Source organism: Gopherus flavomarginatus, chromosome 1, assembly GCF_025201925.1.
Source record: "Gopherus flavomarginatus isolate rGopFla2 chromosome 1, rGopFla2.mat.asm, whole genome shotgun sequence".
Classification (NCBI taxonomy): Eukaryota; Metazoa; Chordata; order Testudines; family Testudinidae; genus Gopherus; species Gopherus flavomarginatus.
In genome coordinates this window covers 365,311,979-365,327,643 of record NC_066617.1, presented here as the reverse complement: position 1 = coordinate 365,327,643, position 15,665 = coordinate 365,311,979, and the positions used below count along the sequence as shown (strand labels likewise).

The following is a 15,665-nucleotide window of genomic DNA, read 5'->3' as shown; positions in this document are numbered from 1 at the left end:
TAGAGACACTTGTGGGTTTTCGCCTTCCTCTGCAGCGTGGAGCACGGGTCACTTGCAGCTTTAAAGACTTCGAGTTACAGAGAATCCATCATTTACACTAGTTTAAACCATGATTCGAAGATGTCAGTGCCTCAGCCAGAGGCTAAGGGTGTATTACAGGAGTGGGTGGGTGAGGTTCTGTGGCCTGTGATGTGCAGGAGGTCAGAACAGATGATCATGACCCTTGTACCCTTAAAGTTTAGGAGTTGGGCAGGCTTGCTGGGCAATGGCCCAGGGACAAGTTGCAGAGAGCAGCATTACTCTCCAGGTTGGAATCTGACTAAGGCACCCCAGCTCTGGTACAAAGCAGCTGGGGGTGACCTCAGACAAGCTTCTTGGTGAAGCATTGCCCCATGGGTTCAGTACTGCCTCGGAGGAAAGGGCCACTTACTGGAGCATCAGCACTGTCAGACGCCCTTCCAAGTATTGATCTGGCTGGCCCCTGCTTAGCTTGGGAGGCGTGACAACAGCACTGCTGGGGGCGGTAAGGCTGCAGCTGTAGCTTGAGATGCGTCTTTGGAGGTCTGCAGGTGCAGATGTTCTTCCAGTTTTTTATTCCGTAGGGCAGTAAGGGAAAAGGCAGGAGCTATGAAATAGACCACACAGGCTGTCTGCCAAGGCTGGGGAGCGCAAAGCACCAGGGGAGGAATGCCCAGAGCACAGCATGACAATGTGACACTGTGTTATTCCAGAGTGATTTATTCAGTACATCACACTGGGGATTAGACGGCACAGGTCGGGCAGGCCTGCTGCGGGGGGCTCAGCCCCAAGGCTGGGTCTGAACTGGGAGCAATTCTGTCAGGTAAGAGAGGGCAGGGAGTGGGCTGGAGACTTGAGGGGCCACCTCCAGCTAGCTCCATTGTTCAGATTCTGGCAGGTCTAGGCTCTTGCCTTGGGAGTGATGGGGTTTGGGTTGGCCCTGGTGCCAGGCCTTACTAAAAATGAGCCTGAGCCTGAGAGATGCTGAGAGCCCAGTAATGTTGGGGCCTGATCCCAAATGCCTAAAGATCCTGGTTTTCACGCTGGCACAAATCAGATTTACGATGCTGACCAATCCCATCCATCAGATTCAAACATCAGATTCATGAGCCAGAATCAGTCTCTCCTTGCTGCAAACAAACCCAGGCTTGAAAGGAAACCAGAGTGTCACCTCTTGGGGGAACATGTCACGGATACATAAGCAGGGAGCCCTGCAGGATCCCAGCTCTCTCTAGAGACAGCCCTGCCTCCTGCTCCCATGGGCAGCCGGTGCCTCGTGGAGGGCTATGGAGCTGGCATCTTTGCCAGAGCTCCACTCATGCCTGGAAGGTCATGATGTTGATTTGGACATCACTGTCTCACTGGCTGGTTGAGACACCTGTGCTTGGGGGGCAACTTGTGGGTTGGACACTGGCATAAAACTGGGATGACTCAAGGCTAATGTCTTTTGCTTTACTGGCCTACCTTGCTGTGTAATGTTGCATTGTGCTGTTAAACATCCTCCACCCCAGATGTGGCTGCATTTAATCGACAGGCAAACTTGAGATCAAATGCGCCACAAAGCGGTGGGAGAGGATGATTTTATGGCACGTGGCAGCCTTCCGCCCTTTGCGGGGAGTCCCTCTCATCGCCGGAGGCTGCTAGCAATAGACTGAAGAGCCATCTGGCCTCTCCATAAGCAAAGAGCATGGAGGAAAGTGCCTGGCGATGGTGACAAACCACAACAGTTTGCCACAGTAACGCAGAGAGGCTCGTGGTTGCTGGGATACCAGGTTTGCTCTATTGAAAAACTTATTAACCTAAAGCTCGTGGAGCTGATTGGGAGAGGAAACCTTGGAATTCAGCGTTCTGTTTTCTTCTCTCCCTGGCAGCTGGGGATTCACGGTGTTCTATGAAAACGAGAAGCATGAAAAGCAACAGTGGTAAGGAGCTGTGGCGTTTCGGGGGGCTTTGCTGGAGGAGAGCTGTTTGCTAAGCTTAGCCAGGCCCAGGCCCAGACCCTGATCCGCTGGAGTTCAGGCAGACAGGGATGGAGGCGGAGCTCTTTTCAGAAACAGAACTGTGTTCACGTACCAAAGGGGTTCTGGGACTTCCCTGCCACAGGAGACTTGGGGAGGAAGAGTCGTTTCTGCACAGAAATGTCCCTGGCCAGGATCTGGCTGTATGGTCTGGTACGGTTATTATTGAAACAAATTCATCGCCAGCCCAGATCTCGCCGTGCCAGACTGTAGCTACTTAAAACCCCCATCTGTGGGCCCTTGTCACTGGAGCTAAATGAGACTCTCTATTGATAGGAGTCTCTGAAATACAGTCCAGCAATTCTAAGTCCATCCAGGACAGAGGAGTGGGCTCTCTGATACTCCCTCCCCGAGCCTGTTCAGCATAATTTTATTTAAAGGAGACACTATCCATTTCTTCAACCATCTGTCCCTCTAGATCAGTAGTTCTCAAACTTTTGTACTGGTGACCCCTTTCACACGACAAGCCTCTGAGTGCGACCCCCGCTGCCCCATAAATAAAAACACGTTTTTATATATTTAACACCATTATAAATGCTGGAGGCAGAGCGGGGTTTGGGGTGGAGGCTGACAGCTCGCAACACCCCCATGTAATAACCTCATGACCCGCTGAGGGGTCCCAACCCTCACTTTGAGAACCCGGTTCTAGATTCACTCCCTCTGGCTCTGCCTGTCTAGCTGCCGTCCCTGTCTAATTATCTAGAGCTCGGAAGCAGCTTTCATCATCCGACACTCCCGATGTTCTCTGGTCACTAATGATGACGTCAGGAACAGATCACTCGACACAGCTGTATTTCTTAACCACAGTGATACCATGTACATCCACAGCCTGACAGCCAGGACCCCATCCTGAGAGTTGCTGAGAGCCCAGTAACGTTGGGGCTGATTCCAAATGCCTAAAGATCCTGGTTTTCAAGCTGGCACAAAGGCCGGATCAGATTTGTGACTCAAACCAATCTGATCCATCAGGTTCAGAATCAGATTCACGAGCCAGAATCAATCTCCCGGCAGCAAACAAACCCAGGCTTGAAAGGAAACCTGTGTGCAGCCTCTCGGGGAACATACCACTGATACATAAGCAGGGAGTACTGCAGGGTCATGGCTCTCTCGAGAGATGGCCCCGCCTCTGGCTACACCAGCAGATCCAACCGCACTGGTCACAAGTGCCACGGCTGGACCCAGGGCAGCCGGCAGCCCCTGTGCTGTCCGTGCCCTGTGCTGGGCGGGAGCCGTCAGCTGCTGCCTGGAATAGCAGCCACTGAGGCAGCTCTGATTGTGAGCGAGCGAGCCGGCCTGTAGGGCCAGTCGTGTTTCACATCTGCTGTGGGATTTCTGCCGCAGGTGGCTTGCAAGTAACTGCATTCCCTACGCTGGACGCAGGGAGGCTGGGTGGGAGGCAGGGGAGGGGGCTCGTCTCGCTGCTCACGTCACCTCCAGCCAGATGCGCCAACCCTGACCTCCGCTTTGATCTCCTCCCCAGGTACCTGTGCTGCGATACCCAGATGGAGCTGCGGGAGTGGTTCGCATCCTTCCTCTATGTACAGGTACCTGAGCAGCAGGCGGCCCCTCAGCACGCCTTACCATCCTTCAGGGTGGGAGGGGCCTTTCTGCATGGCTCGGCTGTACCCCCTGCCGCGTGGGAGGTCTGCCAGCCTCACAGGACAGTCACATTTCACAGCCCACACAGCCAGCTCACCATCTCCCCCAGCCAGCCCAAGAAGGATGGTCTGGTGGCCAAAAGACTTGCTTGAGGTGTGGGAGAGCAGGGTTCAATTCCCCCCTTTCCCCCCAACATCCTGGATGACCCTGGGCAACTCACAGCCTTTCCAGGCCTCAGTTGCCCCATCTGTACAATGGGGACACAGAGATGGAAGGGAATAAATATAGTGATGGGGGCCAGATAAGTACGGCAGGTAGGTAGCTGAGCAGGTGTGTTGGAGAGGGGCAGAGTTGGTCATTGATCCCTTGAACTGACTGTAAAGCCTTTGGCTACTAGATTCCCCACTCTGGACCTGGCCCTGCTCAGTAGTGAAGTCTCTGATCTCTGTTTGGAGCCGGATGTGAAATGCTTTGATGCTTCAGTGGCTCTCTTAGTTCAGCTCCTTATGGACAAGAGCTGGCGCAGCATTGCAGTGGGCTCTGGTTGCTCTCCAGGCTGAGCAGAGGCCAAGGACTGAGTGGAACTTGGGGGTTAGAGTTGAGGCATGTTGGCCGGACAGCATGGAGGGCTTCCGGTGCCACTCTGCGTCTGAACTAGAGAGCACTCAGTGAGGCCCCGTTCACTGGCACACTCAGATCCCAGGCTTGTGCCAGCAGCGCTGGCCGCGTCCCTGCCCTATCTGCTCACTCGCCACGTCTGCTCTCCCTCCCCAGAATGGTGGGAACGTGTGGCCCTCCGAATCCTCCAAGGTGCGGGCGTCGCGGACGCAGCAGGACTCCAGGTTGGGTAACATCTCGCTCATCCCTCTGCGGGGCAATGAGAATGAGATGAGGAACAGTGTGGCTGCTTTTGCTGCTGATCCGCTAACTGTGAGTGACAGCCAGTCGGCGCTGGGTTTCACGGTGCAGGGAGCGGCATCCCGCTGGCGCGTAGCATCACGCCTGCCGGGCTGGTGGGACGGGGACAAGATCCCCACGCATGAGATCAGAAGGCGAGAGCTGGGTGGAGTTGGCGAACGCTGTTAGTCTGGTTCCCGATCCTTTTCCAGGTGGGGTCCTAGTCATTGACTCAGAGCAAACAGCCAGGAGGACAGTGCTGGGTAACTGTCCCCAGCAGGCCTCGGCAGCCATTATCCAAAGATCGGCAGGGAGGTACCTGCAGGCGTGATGCAGCAACAGGGGATGCAGCTCGGCAGATGATTTCTCCTGGTAACTGGGGTCGCTGCTTTGAAATTCCTTCTCAGTTACAAATCAGCTCCTCCCGGCCCTCTTCTTGCCTGTCCTGGCTCTGGACTCTGTCCACACGCAATGGCAGCACGGGGGAGAGGCTACTGCAGACTGTGATTTGTCGACTGTGTCTTCCACAAAAGTGGAAACCTCTCAGATTCGCTTGAGCAACAAGGCCCAAACCAGCAGTCGGCGACTTTGATAAGGACGAGCTGAGTGTAGGGGGTTAGCAAAGAGCTGCTCTTTATCTGGTCGCCAACGGACTGATCCTGGGGGGCCTTATTGCTGTTATAAACCTGACCAGAAGCTTTTCTCCTGGCCCCAGAAAGCAGGACAGCTGGATCTGAGGAATGCAGCTGGTGGCCAGAGGGAAGGCACTGGCAGCTAGCAGCATTCATCCTGGCCAGCTCCTCCTCCATGGCTTGGGGACTGGGCGATGCTTTCCAGCTACCAGCCCGGGTTGGTAGGGACTGAACCTCAGTACTGCTCAGTGGCTTGGTGTTAAATGAGCTTGGTGGGTCTCACACCAGTTCCTAATGGATGACCCTCCAATGGGTGGGGGCCATGAAACGAGCCGGCGGGTCTCAGCCCAATGGCTAGCAGACAGGCGTTCCTACACAAACAGCGTCTTCACAGGGGGCCACTAGCAGAGAAGCCAGGGACTGAACGGGCCTCTCTAGAGGGGCCAGGTCAGGGCAGGGTCGTGGCACATCGGCCAGGCATCCGGGGGGAAGCTTGCCCCACTGCTGCCCAGGGTGTATCTCCGCTGTGGGTCAGGAAGGGACCAAGACTTCCCAGCACTGAATTCACAATGTCCGTGTTTAAATGTCTGTTGGTACAAGCGCCCTTTGCCGAGGAGATCCAGCACCCTGGGCCCAGCCTTCCTTCAGGTTTATAATGACAGCTGCAGTGGGACAGGATCCCCAGCGCGGCTCTGTGCAATGGGATGCATCTGGCTTTTTGCTTGGCAGAGGGGGCAGGGAGAGATGCCCTCCAGCTCTCCACCCGGGGGCACGATCGGACGCTGCTTCGTGTTTGCTTCCCCTCTTCTGCTCTTGCTCGGTACAAGAGTTTGAGGCTAACCCTGAAGCTGGCAGCCATTTCTCGTCTCTGGATGTGTCCGCAGGCCAAACTGCGTACAGTGGGTGCAGCACGCCAGGGAAAGGGCAGAGAGTACAGGAGCAGCATTCGATGCGAGTCCTGGCCAGGCCGCCACCAGCCTCAAGGGTGGGGAGTGTAAGGGCCCTGCGGGGCTTAGTCAGCCCAGATCCCCCCGTCAGCATGCAGCATCACAGGGAAGCCCCTGGGAGCTGCAGCTTCTCAGGAGATTCCCCAAATTAACAATCCTCTGCCCTTGTGCACATCATCAGTGAATTCACCATCACCAAACCCAGGGGACGTGGGCCAGCATCATTAGCCCTATTTGACAGATGGGGAAACTGAGGCATAGAGTGTTTAGGTGACTTTCCTGGGGGGCGGGGGGGCACAGCAAATCTGTGGCAGGAATAAAACGCATGACTCAGACTCCCGTGCTGTAACCACTAAGCTAAACTGTCTGCGGGTGCGGTATAATTTCTAAAAGGATGGGACTCCCTTGTATAACCCCCCCAGCATGCTCAAGAAATCTCTCCGCAGTGTAGCAAGGCTTTGAGGTGCTGAGTACACTGAACCAGGGTCTATTTGCCTAGAGCTGTTGTCCACTTGTTGTCTGTTGTGCGTTCACTCTGAATGCCTGGTGCTTTAAGCAAGGAAGGGCTTGAGCTGGCCGACGGAGAAATGATTCTGTCTCCAACCCCCTTGCTCTGAAAGCTGGGGCCGAAAGGAATCGTGAAAGGGGGGCTTGATGGGGCGGCGGGTGGGAAAGCTGCTGAGTCCCGAGGAAAAGTGCTGAGTCTTTGAAGAGTAACTGGTGCCGTGCCAGCAATGTTCTCTCCCCTCCTGTTTCTGAGATCAACCACAGGGTGCCGGGGCTCTGTATCCGAGCACAACCCTCTGGCTGCGGGCCGGGGCTCAGGAGCACATGGGCAGACAAGTGTGTGTGCTGGTACAGGCAGAGCTGGGTCGCGGCCCTGCCTCCTTCCTGCCCCTCTCAATGTGATTTTGCTTCCCAGAGGGAGCAAGGAGCAGCTGCTGAGGCTGGACAGTGTGTGGATGAGGCGTGTTGCATTCCCACCACTGGGCTGATCCTAACCTGGCCCCTTGACGCTATGGACAGTCTCTCGGTGCATGATGCACTTTCACCGCAAGCCCCTGCCTCCCCATCCAAAGCTGCTCGGACCTATTAGAATCTGTCGTTGGGTGAGACTGTTCGTCCCCCAGCTGATCTGAGGGGTCAGGATTAGAAACGGCATCTTCCTCCTTCCTCTGGTGCTTTTGTGCCAGCCCCCTGGCAGCAGGTCTGGTTCAGCAGCAATGGGACAGCTCAGCTTGGCTGATGTTTGTACCATGGCTCCAAGCATTTGCCAGGCTATTAAACTTAGTGCCTCTTTGTTCCTCTGATGCAAAGGTTGCCACATTTTCCGGCAGCTGCCGCTGCTGGGGTTGTTACTTGTGCAGCTGCGTGGATAACACAGGCCGTTTTCCCGTGGATGTGTTTGCGGCACATCTTGTGGTCACTGCTCTCAGGTGTGCGAGCGAGGCAGGATGGTTGTGAGGTTAAGGTGCTGGACAAAGATCTGGGTTCAAGTCCCAGCTCTGCCACAGACTGACCTTGGTCAAGTCACTGCATCTCTCCGTGCTCGTAGTGACGAACTGGGAATGTTCTTAATGTTGCTCTGAATACTGTGTTGGTGCCTCAGTGTCCCCATGGCAGTTCTTAATATCTAGGTGGTAGAATCAGGGTGTGTGATTGCTGCAGAGCAAAGGGCCAGTGCACCTAAATGCCTGGCACTCTGTCTCCTAGCAACTGATGGCCTGGGCCCCTCCTCTGCAAAGGTGCCAACTGAAGGTGTTGGAGACAAAGGGATCAGGTGACCTCCTGGCCCAGGAAAGGAGCTGAGCAGAGAGGAGGGGCTGGAGGGGTTGTTAGTCTGGAGCTGGCTGAGGGCAGACGTGGGGGTCTGGCTCACTGCCCCCCAGAATGGACCCGGCCGAGGGGTCCGGTTCTCTGTACCTACAAGCTCTGTTTTAGACCCTGTTCCTGTCATCGAATAAACCTCTGTTTTACTGGCTGTCTGAGAGTCACATCTGACTGTGAAGTGGGGGTGCAGGACCCTGTGGCTTCCCCAGGACCCCGCTGGGGCGGGCTCGCTGTGGAAAGCGCACGGAGGGGCAGAGGATGCTGAATGCTCCAAGGAGAGACCCAGGAGGTGAAGACGTGTGAGCTTCTTGCCCTGAACAAGTCTGCTCCAAGGGAGAGGAGGCTCCCCAAAGTCCTGACTGGTTTTGTGGGGAGCAGTTCCCCCGGGGACTCCATGACACTCGTGCTCCCCATGTGGCTAAACAGGGATAACAAGTTACCGTGTAGGAGGGTTGTGGGGTGCTCAGACACTGTGGCAGTCTGGGCTGAAACGTTTGATGGGCACACCATGCTCGCAGGAAGGGATTTAAAAAGTCACACTTGCAAGTCTTTGTGCGGGATGCACTTAGGTTCTTCTCCAGTCAATATCACATGATTTTTTTTGGACCAATCCCAAAGCTGCACAGTTTGAGTTTCCAGTATCCCCGCTCAGACTGTGAAGTAAAGAAAAGCGGTTTGAGTGTGGGGCCGTCGCAATGCGTGAGCCAGCCAACTGCTAACAACGATTCCCTGTGACTCAGGCCTGGGTTGTAGCTATTCGCTGTGTGTCTTTTCCGAGTCAGGGCCTTGGGGCCATTAGGTGTTATCATCGGTTTCCCGTGTACCCTGTTTTCTGCAGGAGGATGGGGCATTGCCCCAAGCACTTGGGGTTTGCAGCACAGAGCTTGCTACTCCTGGGGAGGGTGGATGCTGGAGAAATTGACATGTCCCCAGACAGACAGGACTATGATACAGTGGCTCTGGTTCTAAGGGAGCACCCTGGTGAGGTTTATGCCTGCACCATCCCCAAGAGGGTGTGAACAGTGTGAGGTGCTTTGTCCATAATGCGGGTTGTGTGGGGGCGGGAGTAGCCTGGCTAAGGGACATGTTGCCGGCTTCTGCCACTGTGTTTCTATGAGCATGTGATGTGCCGGGTGCCTCTAAAAGAGACAGAGGTGCGCACAGGGCTGCCCCTGAGATTCGTGGGTTTGCAGGATTCAGCCGGATCTGGAAATTTCACTGCACAAGGCCTGGTGCGACGCCATCATCCTTGGTCACGCTGGCTGATGTGGTGGTGCTCAGTAGGCCATGGGGGTGGAGAGGGTTGAGACCAGCAGCTGAGTTCTCTCAGTTCCACTGCTGAGCTCCCATCTCAGGCAAGTCATTTAACCTCAGCCTCTGCCCCTGCAGAATAGGGTGGTGCCTGTCCTGCACTCAGTGGTATCTGGGAAGCGCTCAGGCATCCTGGAGTGAAAGATGCTCGAAGAGACCCAGATAGTGGCCACTCTCGGCTTCATAGGGTAGTTCCAAAGTGAAGGTCACCCCTTCGCCCTCTCCCAGGCAGGCAGCTAATTGATACAGGTACACAGCGGGACGGGAAACTGAGCCAGAGTTAACCCTTTGTTCCTCAGGGAGCAGCCCTGTCACCTTCATCTAATTACCCACAATTGTTCCGAGCCGAGGCTCTTCCAGCTACTTAGCGCCCCCAACGGTACATGTCGGAGAAGGAAAACTAACCCCTTCCTCCTTATTTTCTCTCTCTCCAGCTTCTTCGAAACGTATGAACCGGAGGCCTAACACGTCAGGTAATTTCAAGCCTTCCTGCTTGTCTGCTGTGCTCTGCACCACGATGTGTGCCGGGGAGATCTTCCCCCAGCTCCCAGGACCCAGTGGCAGCTCGATGGCCAGACTTAGCCCAGAGCCGCTTTCGTCTTCTGAGCAGAGCTACAGCTCACAGCGACTGCCTGGGCAGATCCCACACCCTGGCCCGCTCCATCTCCCCGCAGGTGGCCGCTGCTCAGATCAGGAGGTCACATGACAAGCTGGGGTCTGTGTAATACAGATCGTGGAGTCTCCAGTTTCCATCTCGATCCCAGCTGCCCCTGGCCAGGCTCTCTGTGGGGTTCAGACCAGGAGGTCTGGATCTAAAAGGCATGTTCTGGTGCTACCTGATCTATGAGCCGACCTGAAGGGTCAGAGAGGTGCTAGTGTGGGTAACGCCAGCAAGCCGGCTCCTGCACAGTGCACAGGGGTGGAGACGACATCTCCTGCCTGGCTGGTCCTCAGCACTTCTGAAAACCTGGCCGAGTCTATTTGGGAACTTGGGGAGGGTCCTGGGGCCTAACTATGGGCACCCACATTTTAGCCTGCGTGGCTTGCTCAAAACCACTCAAGGGAAGCAGAGTCAGAGCCAGGAGAAGGACCCAGGAGCTGATCTAGACTCCCAGTCCCCTCCTGAACCCCCACAACTGTGCCAGCCTCCCCTTAACGACGTAGCGAGCCCATCTCCAATGAGGGGGCGGAAGGGGGCCGCAAAGCACTGCCCCGGGCCATGCAGGGTGGAGAAAGCAGCCCAGAGAGTGCGAGACATGAGTAGGGAGGGATTGCAGGAGCCAGCGAGGCAGGGAAAGCGCCCGGAGGAGCCGTTTGGCTGGCCAGCGATCTTTCTCCCTGGGAGTCAGCCTGGCATCTCTCTCTTTTTGTCCCCAGGTCCATTTGCGAGAGAGGGAGGCAGCCTGAGAGCCCAGGAGCACACAAGTCACGTCACGTTGTCCCTGCTCACTCAGCGGGGTCTGCACGGAGACGGGGGGCTCTCTGAATGCGTGCCAGCCCCTTGACCCAATCATCTCTTTCTACGGCAACGCCAACAGCAGCAGCAAAACAATAAGCAACCATGTTTGATTTAAGGAAAATGAATCCATTGGCAATGAGTGAGGGACCCAGGAGCTGCTTGTAAAGGGTTAATTAGTCAAGCAAACACCGTCTTATCAGTCGTCTTGCCAGCTGTCAGCGCCATGACCAGCCGAACCCCAGAGACAGGGCAGAGGCTGTGCTGGGGCGGGCTGTTCTGGACCCATCGCTTCACCTGGGAGTGTCTTTCTCCCCCATCACCAGCTGCTTCTTGCTTCTTCTTGGGTCCTGAATGAAAACTGGAAGGGTGCAGGCTGGGCTGGCCCCTCTCTGGTGCCGGCTGCTACTCCGGGAGGGGTTAGGGGCTGGGGAAACTCTTGCTTTCTTTAAAATCTCTCTCTCTCTATTTGAAACCACAAGACACGGAAAGGCGGCAAGGACCGTCCAGCCAGTCCAGACAGAGACGTTCCCACGAGGGTGCTTCTGCTGGTGGAAGCATTAATCCTTCCCAAGGAGGAGCGGCGGGCTAACCCCGGCCGTTCTGTATCACTACGTTGGAGAAGGGCTGCAGACGACCCACAGGGGGAGCGGATCAAAGGCTCCCATCTCTGCTGCTGGCCCCTCAGAGACGCACGTTGCTTCGCTCCTTCTCCCAGGCTGTCCGATCCCGTGGCCACATGGGCCTTTCGGGCGAAAGCTTCGCGAGCAGGGCGTTAGATGGGGAGAGTCCAGCACCCAGCCATGGGCATGTACAGATGGCTGAGTGGAGCCACAGCTGGGACACATGGCTTGAGGGGCCCTGGTGGAAGCAGCAAAAGACTGGGGCGGGGAGGTGGAGGGGATGGGACTCTGGACCAGCCTGAAGTTGAGCTTGGCATGGGACCGTTTGTCCTGGGTGTCTATTGCCTCATGGTGTATAGGAAACTGCAAACTGTGGCTGCTGCAATGGCTGCGGGCAGGGAGAGGGGCCAGCGCTGCCCTGGTCAACAGCGTCTTTGGTTATTGTTAATATTAAATGCCTGGGGAAGTCAGTGTGATGGTGTCCCCATGATTCTGGGCTGCAGGGAAAAGAGAGGGGCTGGCAGCTTGAATGCATCAGGCCGATGTCGGGGATGGCCCTTTACCCCCGGGCTGCAAGCTGAGGTAAAGGGGCAAAGAACCGTGGTCTTGGGGCTGCAGGCCGAGATGGGGGAGCTGGGGTGGGGGGGAGGGGCAGTTGCTTCCACTAGAGGTGAAGATGGAGGCGCATGAGCCCATTGTTTTAGGGCCCCAGGCCAAGGAGGAGAAGCAGTGGCCCTCTTCATCGGGACCGTAAGTCCGGACAGAGAGAAAGAGGCCAGTTTCTGTCTCCATCAGTGTTCAAAAGTGGGTGCTCAGAGAGCTGAGCCATCCATTGCTAAGGCACGTTATCAGGCAAGCCAGAGTGTTCTCCAGTTGACTAGCTACATGGAAGAATTCCTCTGTTTAAAAGCCTCCCTTTTCTTTAAAAGCCTAGGAGATTCTAGACAAAAAAACAAAACAAATTATGTTAAAAGAACATTACATCTACATGGTCAAGCACTCAAAAGCCAAGAAATGTCAAAAGTAAGGTTATCCAGGCAACCTTAACTCTGCCCCTTGAACACGTGCATTATAGTTTAGTGTTTAATGATGTGATCACATGCCATTCTCTCTGCAAACCCTCTGTCCCATTGCTTGTTTGGGATCACACAGTGAACAGCTGTCTCGTTTGCTGCATGCCAAGCAGCTTGTGCCCTGAATGAGGCAGGTGCTGCAGGAGACCAGTGTGTGATCCTGTAATTAAAGAGTGTTTTGTAACCCAAACCCAAGGGGAAGAGTTAAGGTTATGTAGCAATTTGTAACCACGTAACCTTAACGTAAGCGTCTTTTTGGTATGGAATAGAGTAGTCATATTCTGTCTACATATAGCACCTTTCAGCTGGGGATGGCAGAGCACTTTATCCTTATCCTCCTTTGTAATGTTGCTCTTTCTATCAGGGCTTGCACTCTAAAGAACAGCTCTGATGCAATGCCCTGGAAAACTGAAGTTAGAATTAAGCACGGCCATTTATTTATCCTGTTAACCTGGGCCAAGGGAAGGGGGCCATAGGGATAATAAATGTTTTGCACTTCCTTAGCCTCTTTTGCCCAAGGATCTCTAAGCACTAGAAGAGCCCCATTGTAAGGGTTAGGTCTGGGGGGTTCAGATCACGTTTCACTCTCCCTCACACACTCAGACGTAGCCAGCGTCAGGACTGGACACAGCTGCTGTTTAACATCAGCGTCTCACTCCACGTCAGGCCAGGAAGTGAAGATGAATGCCATATTCTGCTGAAGCTACAGGGGGAATTTAAGGAGGCCAATTGGAATGGTCCAAGTAGAAATAGGCCCAGGAGCCTGGTTTTAACACCCCCTACTCTTGGGGAAAGTACCAGGCAAGCTGTGGCCGGTGCTAGAACCTAGTTTCTCGCATAAAGAAGCTGAGAGACCAAGGTGACGGGTTGTTCAGAAACAGTATGTCCAGTTAGCTAGGGAATTCCATTCTATCCTGGTGGAGGATGACCTGGCCTCAGTTTTTCAGGCCTTCCTCACCTCTCCTCTGGTTTACAGCAATACGATACACCTGGGCATGAAGCCTTCAGGGTTTAGGAAACTTCAGCTAATACAGAACATTGCAGCATGTCGTCTTAGCAACACGGGCTACCGCAAGCACATCAGACCTGTCCTCCACTTCCCACAGAACACTGAATCCAGGTGCAAGGTCCTTATTTTCAGAGCAGTCAATGGCCTCAGCCCAGGGTATCTAAAATAGTCTGCGGCTCCAGGAGGAGGACTGGTGTGGAGCACTTCACTCCTCTGGTACAGTAGAACTTGCCACCATTATCTGTGCAGGAGACGGAACTTTGTCGGGCTGGTCCCAGACTGCGGAGTGAACTTCCCCAAGAACTAAAGACCATCATAGACCTCCTCACCTTCCACCCCCAGGGAAATAGGAGCTTCTCCAATCAGCCTTCTCGAACAGAGAGACATGGTGGAGAGTGCCACTTGGCCCTAGCATTAAGAGGTGCAGCTGAGGAGCTGCTCTAACTTACACCCGTGGTGTAAGGTCCATAAGAAGACAAGACACCAGTGCTCCATGGGTCTTGCCACCTCTCAGGATTTGGCCATAGGATTGTAGGAAACAGCTGCAACCATGCATAGGTCTAAATTACCATACCAGGGCTGGAGCAGTTAGTCATCAATGAATCTCGTTTGTTGGCTAACTGGAGTTTTTTGAACCAGTTGTCAGGTTGGTTCTCATTCCCCAAACCGCTCCTTGAAATGTGCTTCTGAAGCAGACACTGTGTGCAGCTGGCTCAGCAAAGCCAACATGAATAGCAGATGATTAATGGAATGAATGCTAGGAGTAACTGAGTCCCCCAGGGGCTGAGAGATAGAGAGCGATAAAGAGACCAACTCAGGCCGCAGAGAGACAGGCATAGAGCCAAAAGCTATTCTGGTTGGAGATCCAAGAAGCTGGAAGCAGCTCACTGCTCTGCTTGGCGAAAGATTGAGACCCGTGTTTATGCCTTGTGGGCATAAAATGGACTGAAGTTGGGGCCCATACGTGCTGCTTGGGGTTTTACACTCTGTGTCGTATGCATTGTGGATGGGAAAAGTCCATCTATTGAAGGGAGATGGTCAGGCACCAGATTTTCCATTCTGTAGATCTTTTTTTTTTTTAATTTCTGTTCCTAAATGGAACAAAACCAAAAAACATTGACATGTCCTGAAATATGAAATTTCAGGGGAATAATTTTAGGTCAATTTGAAACATTTCGTTCCAACTTCAGCTTTTTCAATTTGCTATGATGTCATCTAAGATAAAATAAAGAAATGGCAAATGGTTTCTAAAGGAGATTCGGAGCAGCTGGCCGTTGGGTTTTGGTTTGGTTTTCCTAAAATGAAATTTTGAAATCAACGCGTTTCCACAAAACGTTTTGCTTTTGACAAAGCAGCATGAAAAAATGTCCTGTTGGAAAATTCCTGGCTACTGTTGGGTCTGTCTCTACTCTTGGGATGAATCTGGCTGTCCTCCTGTAAGCACATGCCTGGTCTCTAGCACCTGCATGGCGATGCTGGACCCTGTCATGTTGTTTTCAGGCCCTGGTCTTTAACCCATCACTACTCTGAGGAGCCCTAACATGAGTCTCATTCGCCGACTGCCCCCTCTCTTTGTAAAGAGCCCCCATGTGCCCCACCTTCTGGGAGAACCAGCTGGCAGAGAATGACACTCTCCCCATCTTTCTTCAGCTTAGCCCCTGCTAGACATGATCACAGTCTTGAGTATCCACATGGGGAACAAATATTTAGTAACAGGCTTGGTCTGGCAGAGAAAGGTCTGACACGAGCCAATGGCTGGAAGTTGAAGCTAGACACATTCAGACTGGAAATGAGGCATAAATGTTTAGCTGTGAGAGTAATTAGCCACTGGAACAAATTGCCAAGGGTCGTGGTGGATTTTCCATCACTGACTATTTTTAAATCAAAACTGGCTGGCTGTCTAAAAGCTCTGTTCTAGGGATTATTGTGGGCAGGTCTCTGGCCTGTGTGACACAGGAGGTCATACTGGACCATCACATTGGTCCCTTCTGGCCTTGGAAGCTGTGAATCTAGAAGGGGACGTCCATTCCCCACAGGCCGACGGAGCCGCTAAGGCAGGTCAGCAATTCCAGTCAGGGCGGGTGGGACGGAGGTACAGGAGGAGTCGGGCAGAGTCAGAATTAGCACTCAGGAGCCTTGCGGCCCATAGCCCTGTGCACAAGACTACTAGCCTCTTCCTAGAAGGGGCTCACAGAATAAAGCCAAGGCCATGCCATCCTGTGCAGGGCTGCAGAGACTGCAGACCCTGGGGC

General features: G+C 54.1%; 1 protein-coding gene across 8 annotated transcripts in view; it reads left to right on the top strand.

Moving 5' to 3' along the window:
• The window catches only part of ARAP1 (ArfGAP with RhoGAP domain, ankyrin repeat and PH domain 1), a 154,019-nt gene extending 142,218 nt beyond the window's left edge, over window positions 1–11,801 (top strand). For 7 of the 8 annotated variants that reach the window (XM_050943979.1, XM_050942533.1, XM_050941640.1 and 4 more), the window contains 5 exons: window positions 1,890–1,940; window positions 3,517–3,580; window positions 4,410–4,565; window positions 9,687–9,725; window positions 10,630–11,801. In XM_050943979.1, the coding sequence (XP_050799936.1) occupies window positions 1,890–1,940; window positions 3,517–3,580; window positions 4,410–4,565; window positions 9,687–9,704 (289 nt within the window). In that variant the 3' untranslated portion in view covers window positions 9,705–9,725; window positions 10,630–11,801. The remainder of the gene's footprint in view (window positions 1–1,889; window positions 1,941–3,516; window positions 3,581–4,409; window positions 4,566–9,686; window positions 9,726–10,629) is intronic. The other variant, XM_050943209.1, reaches the window with a different exon arrangement.
• The last annotated feature ends 3,864 nt before the right edge of the window (window positions 11,802–15,665 follow it).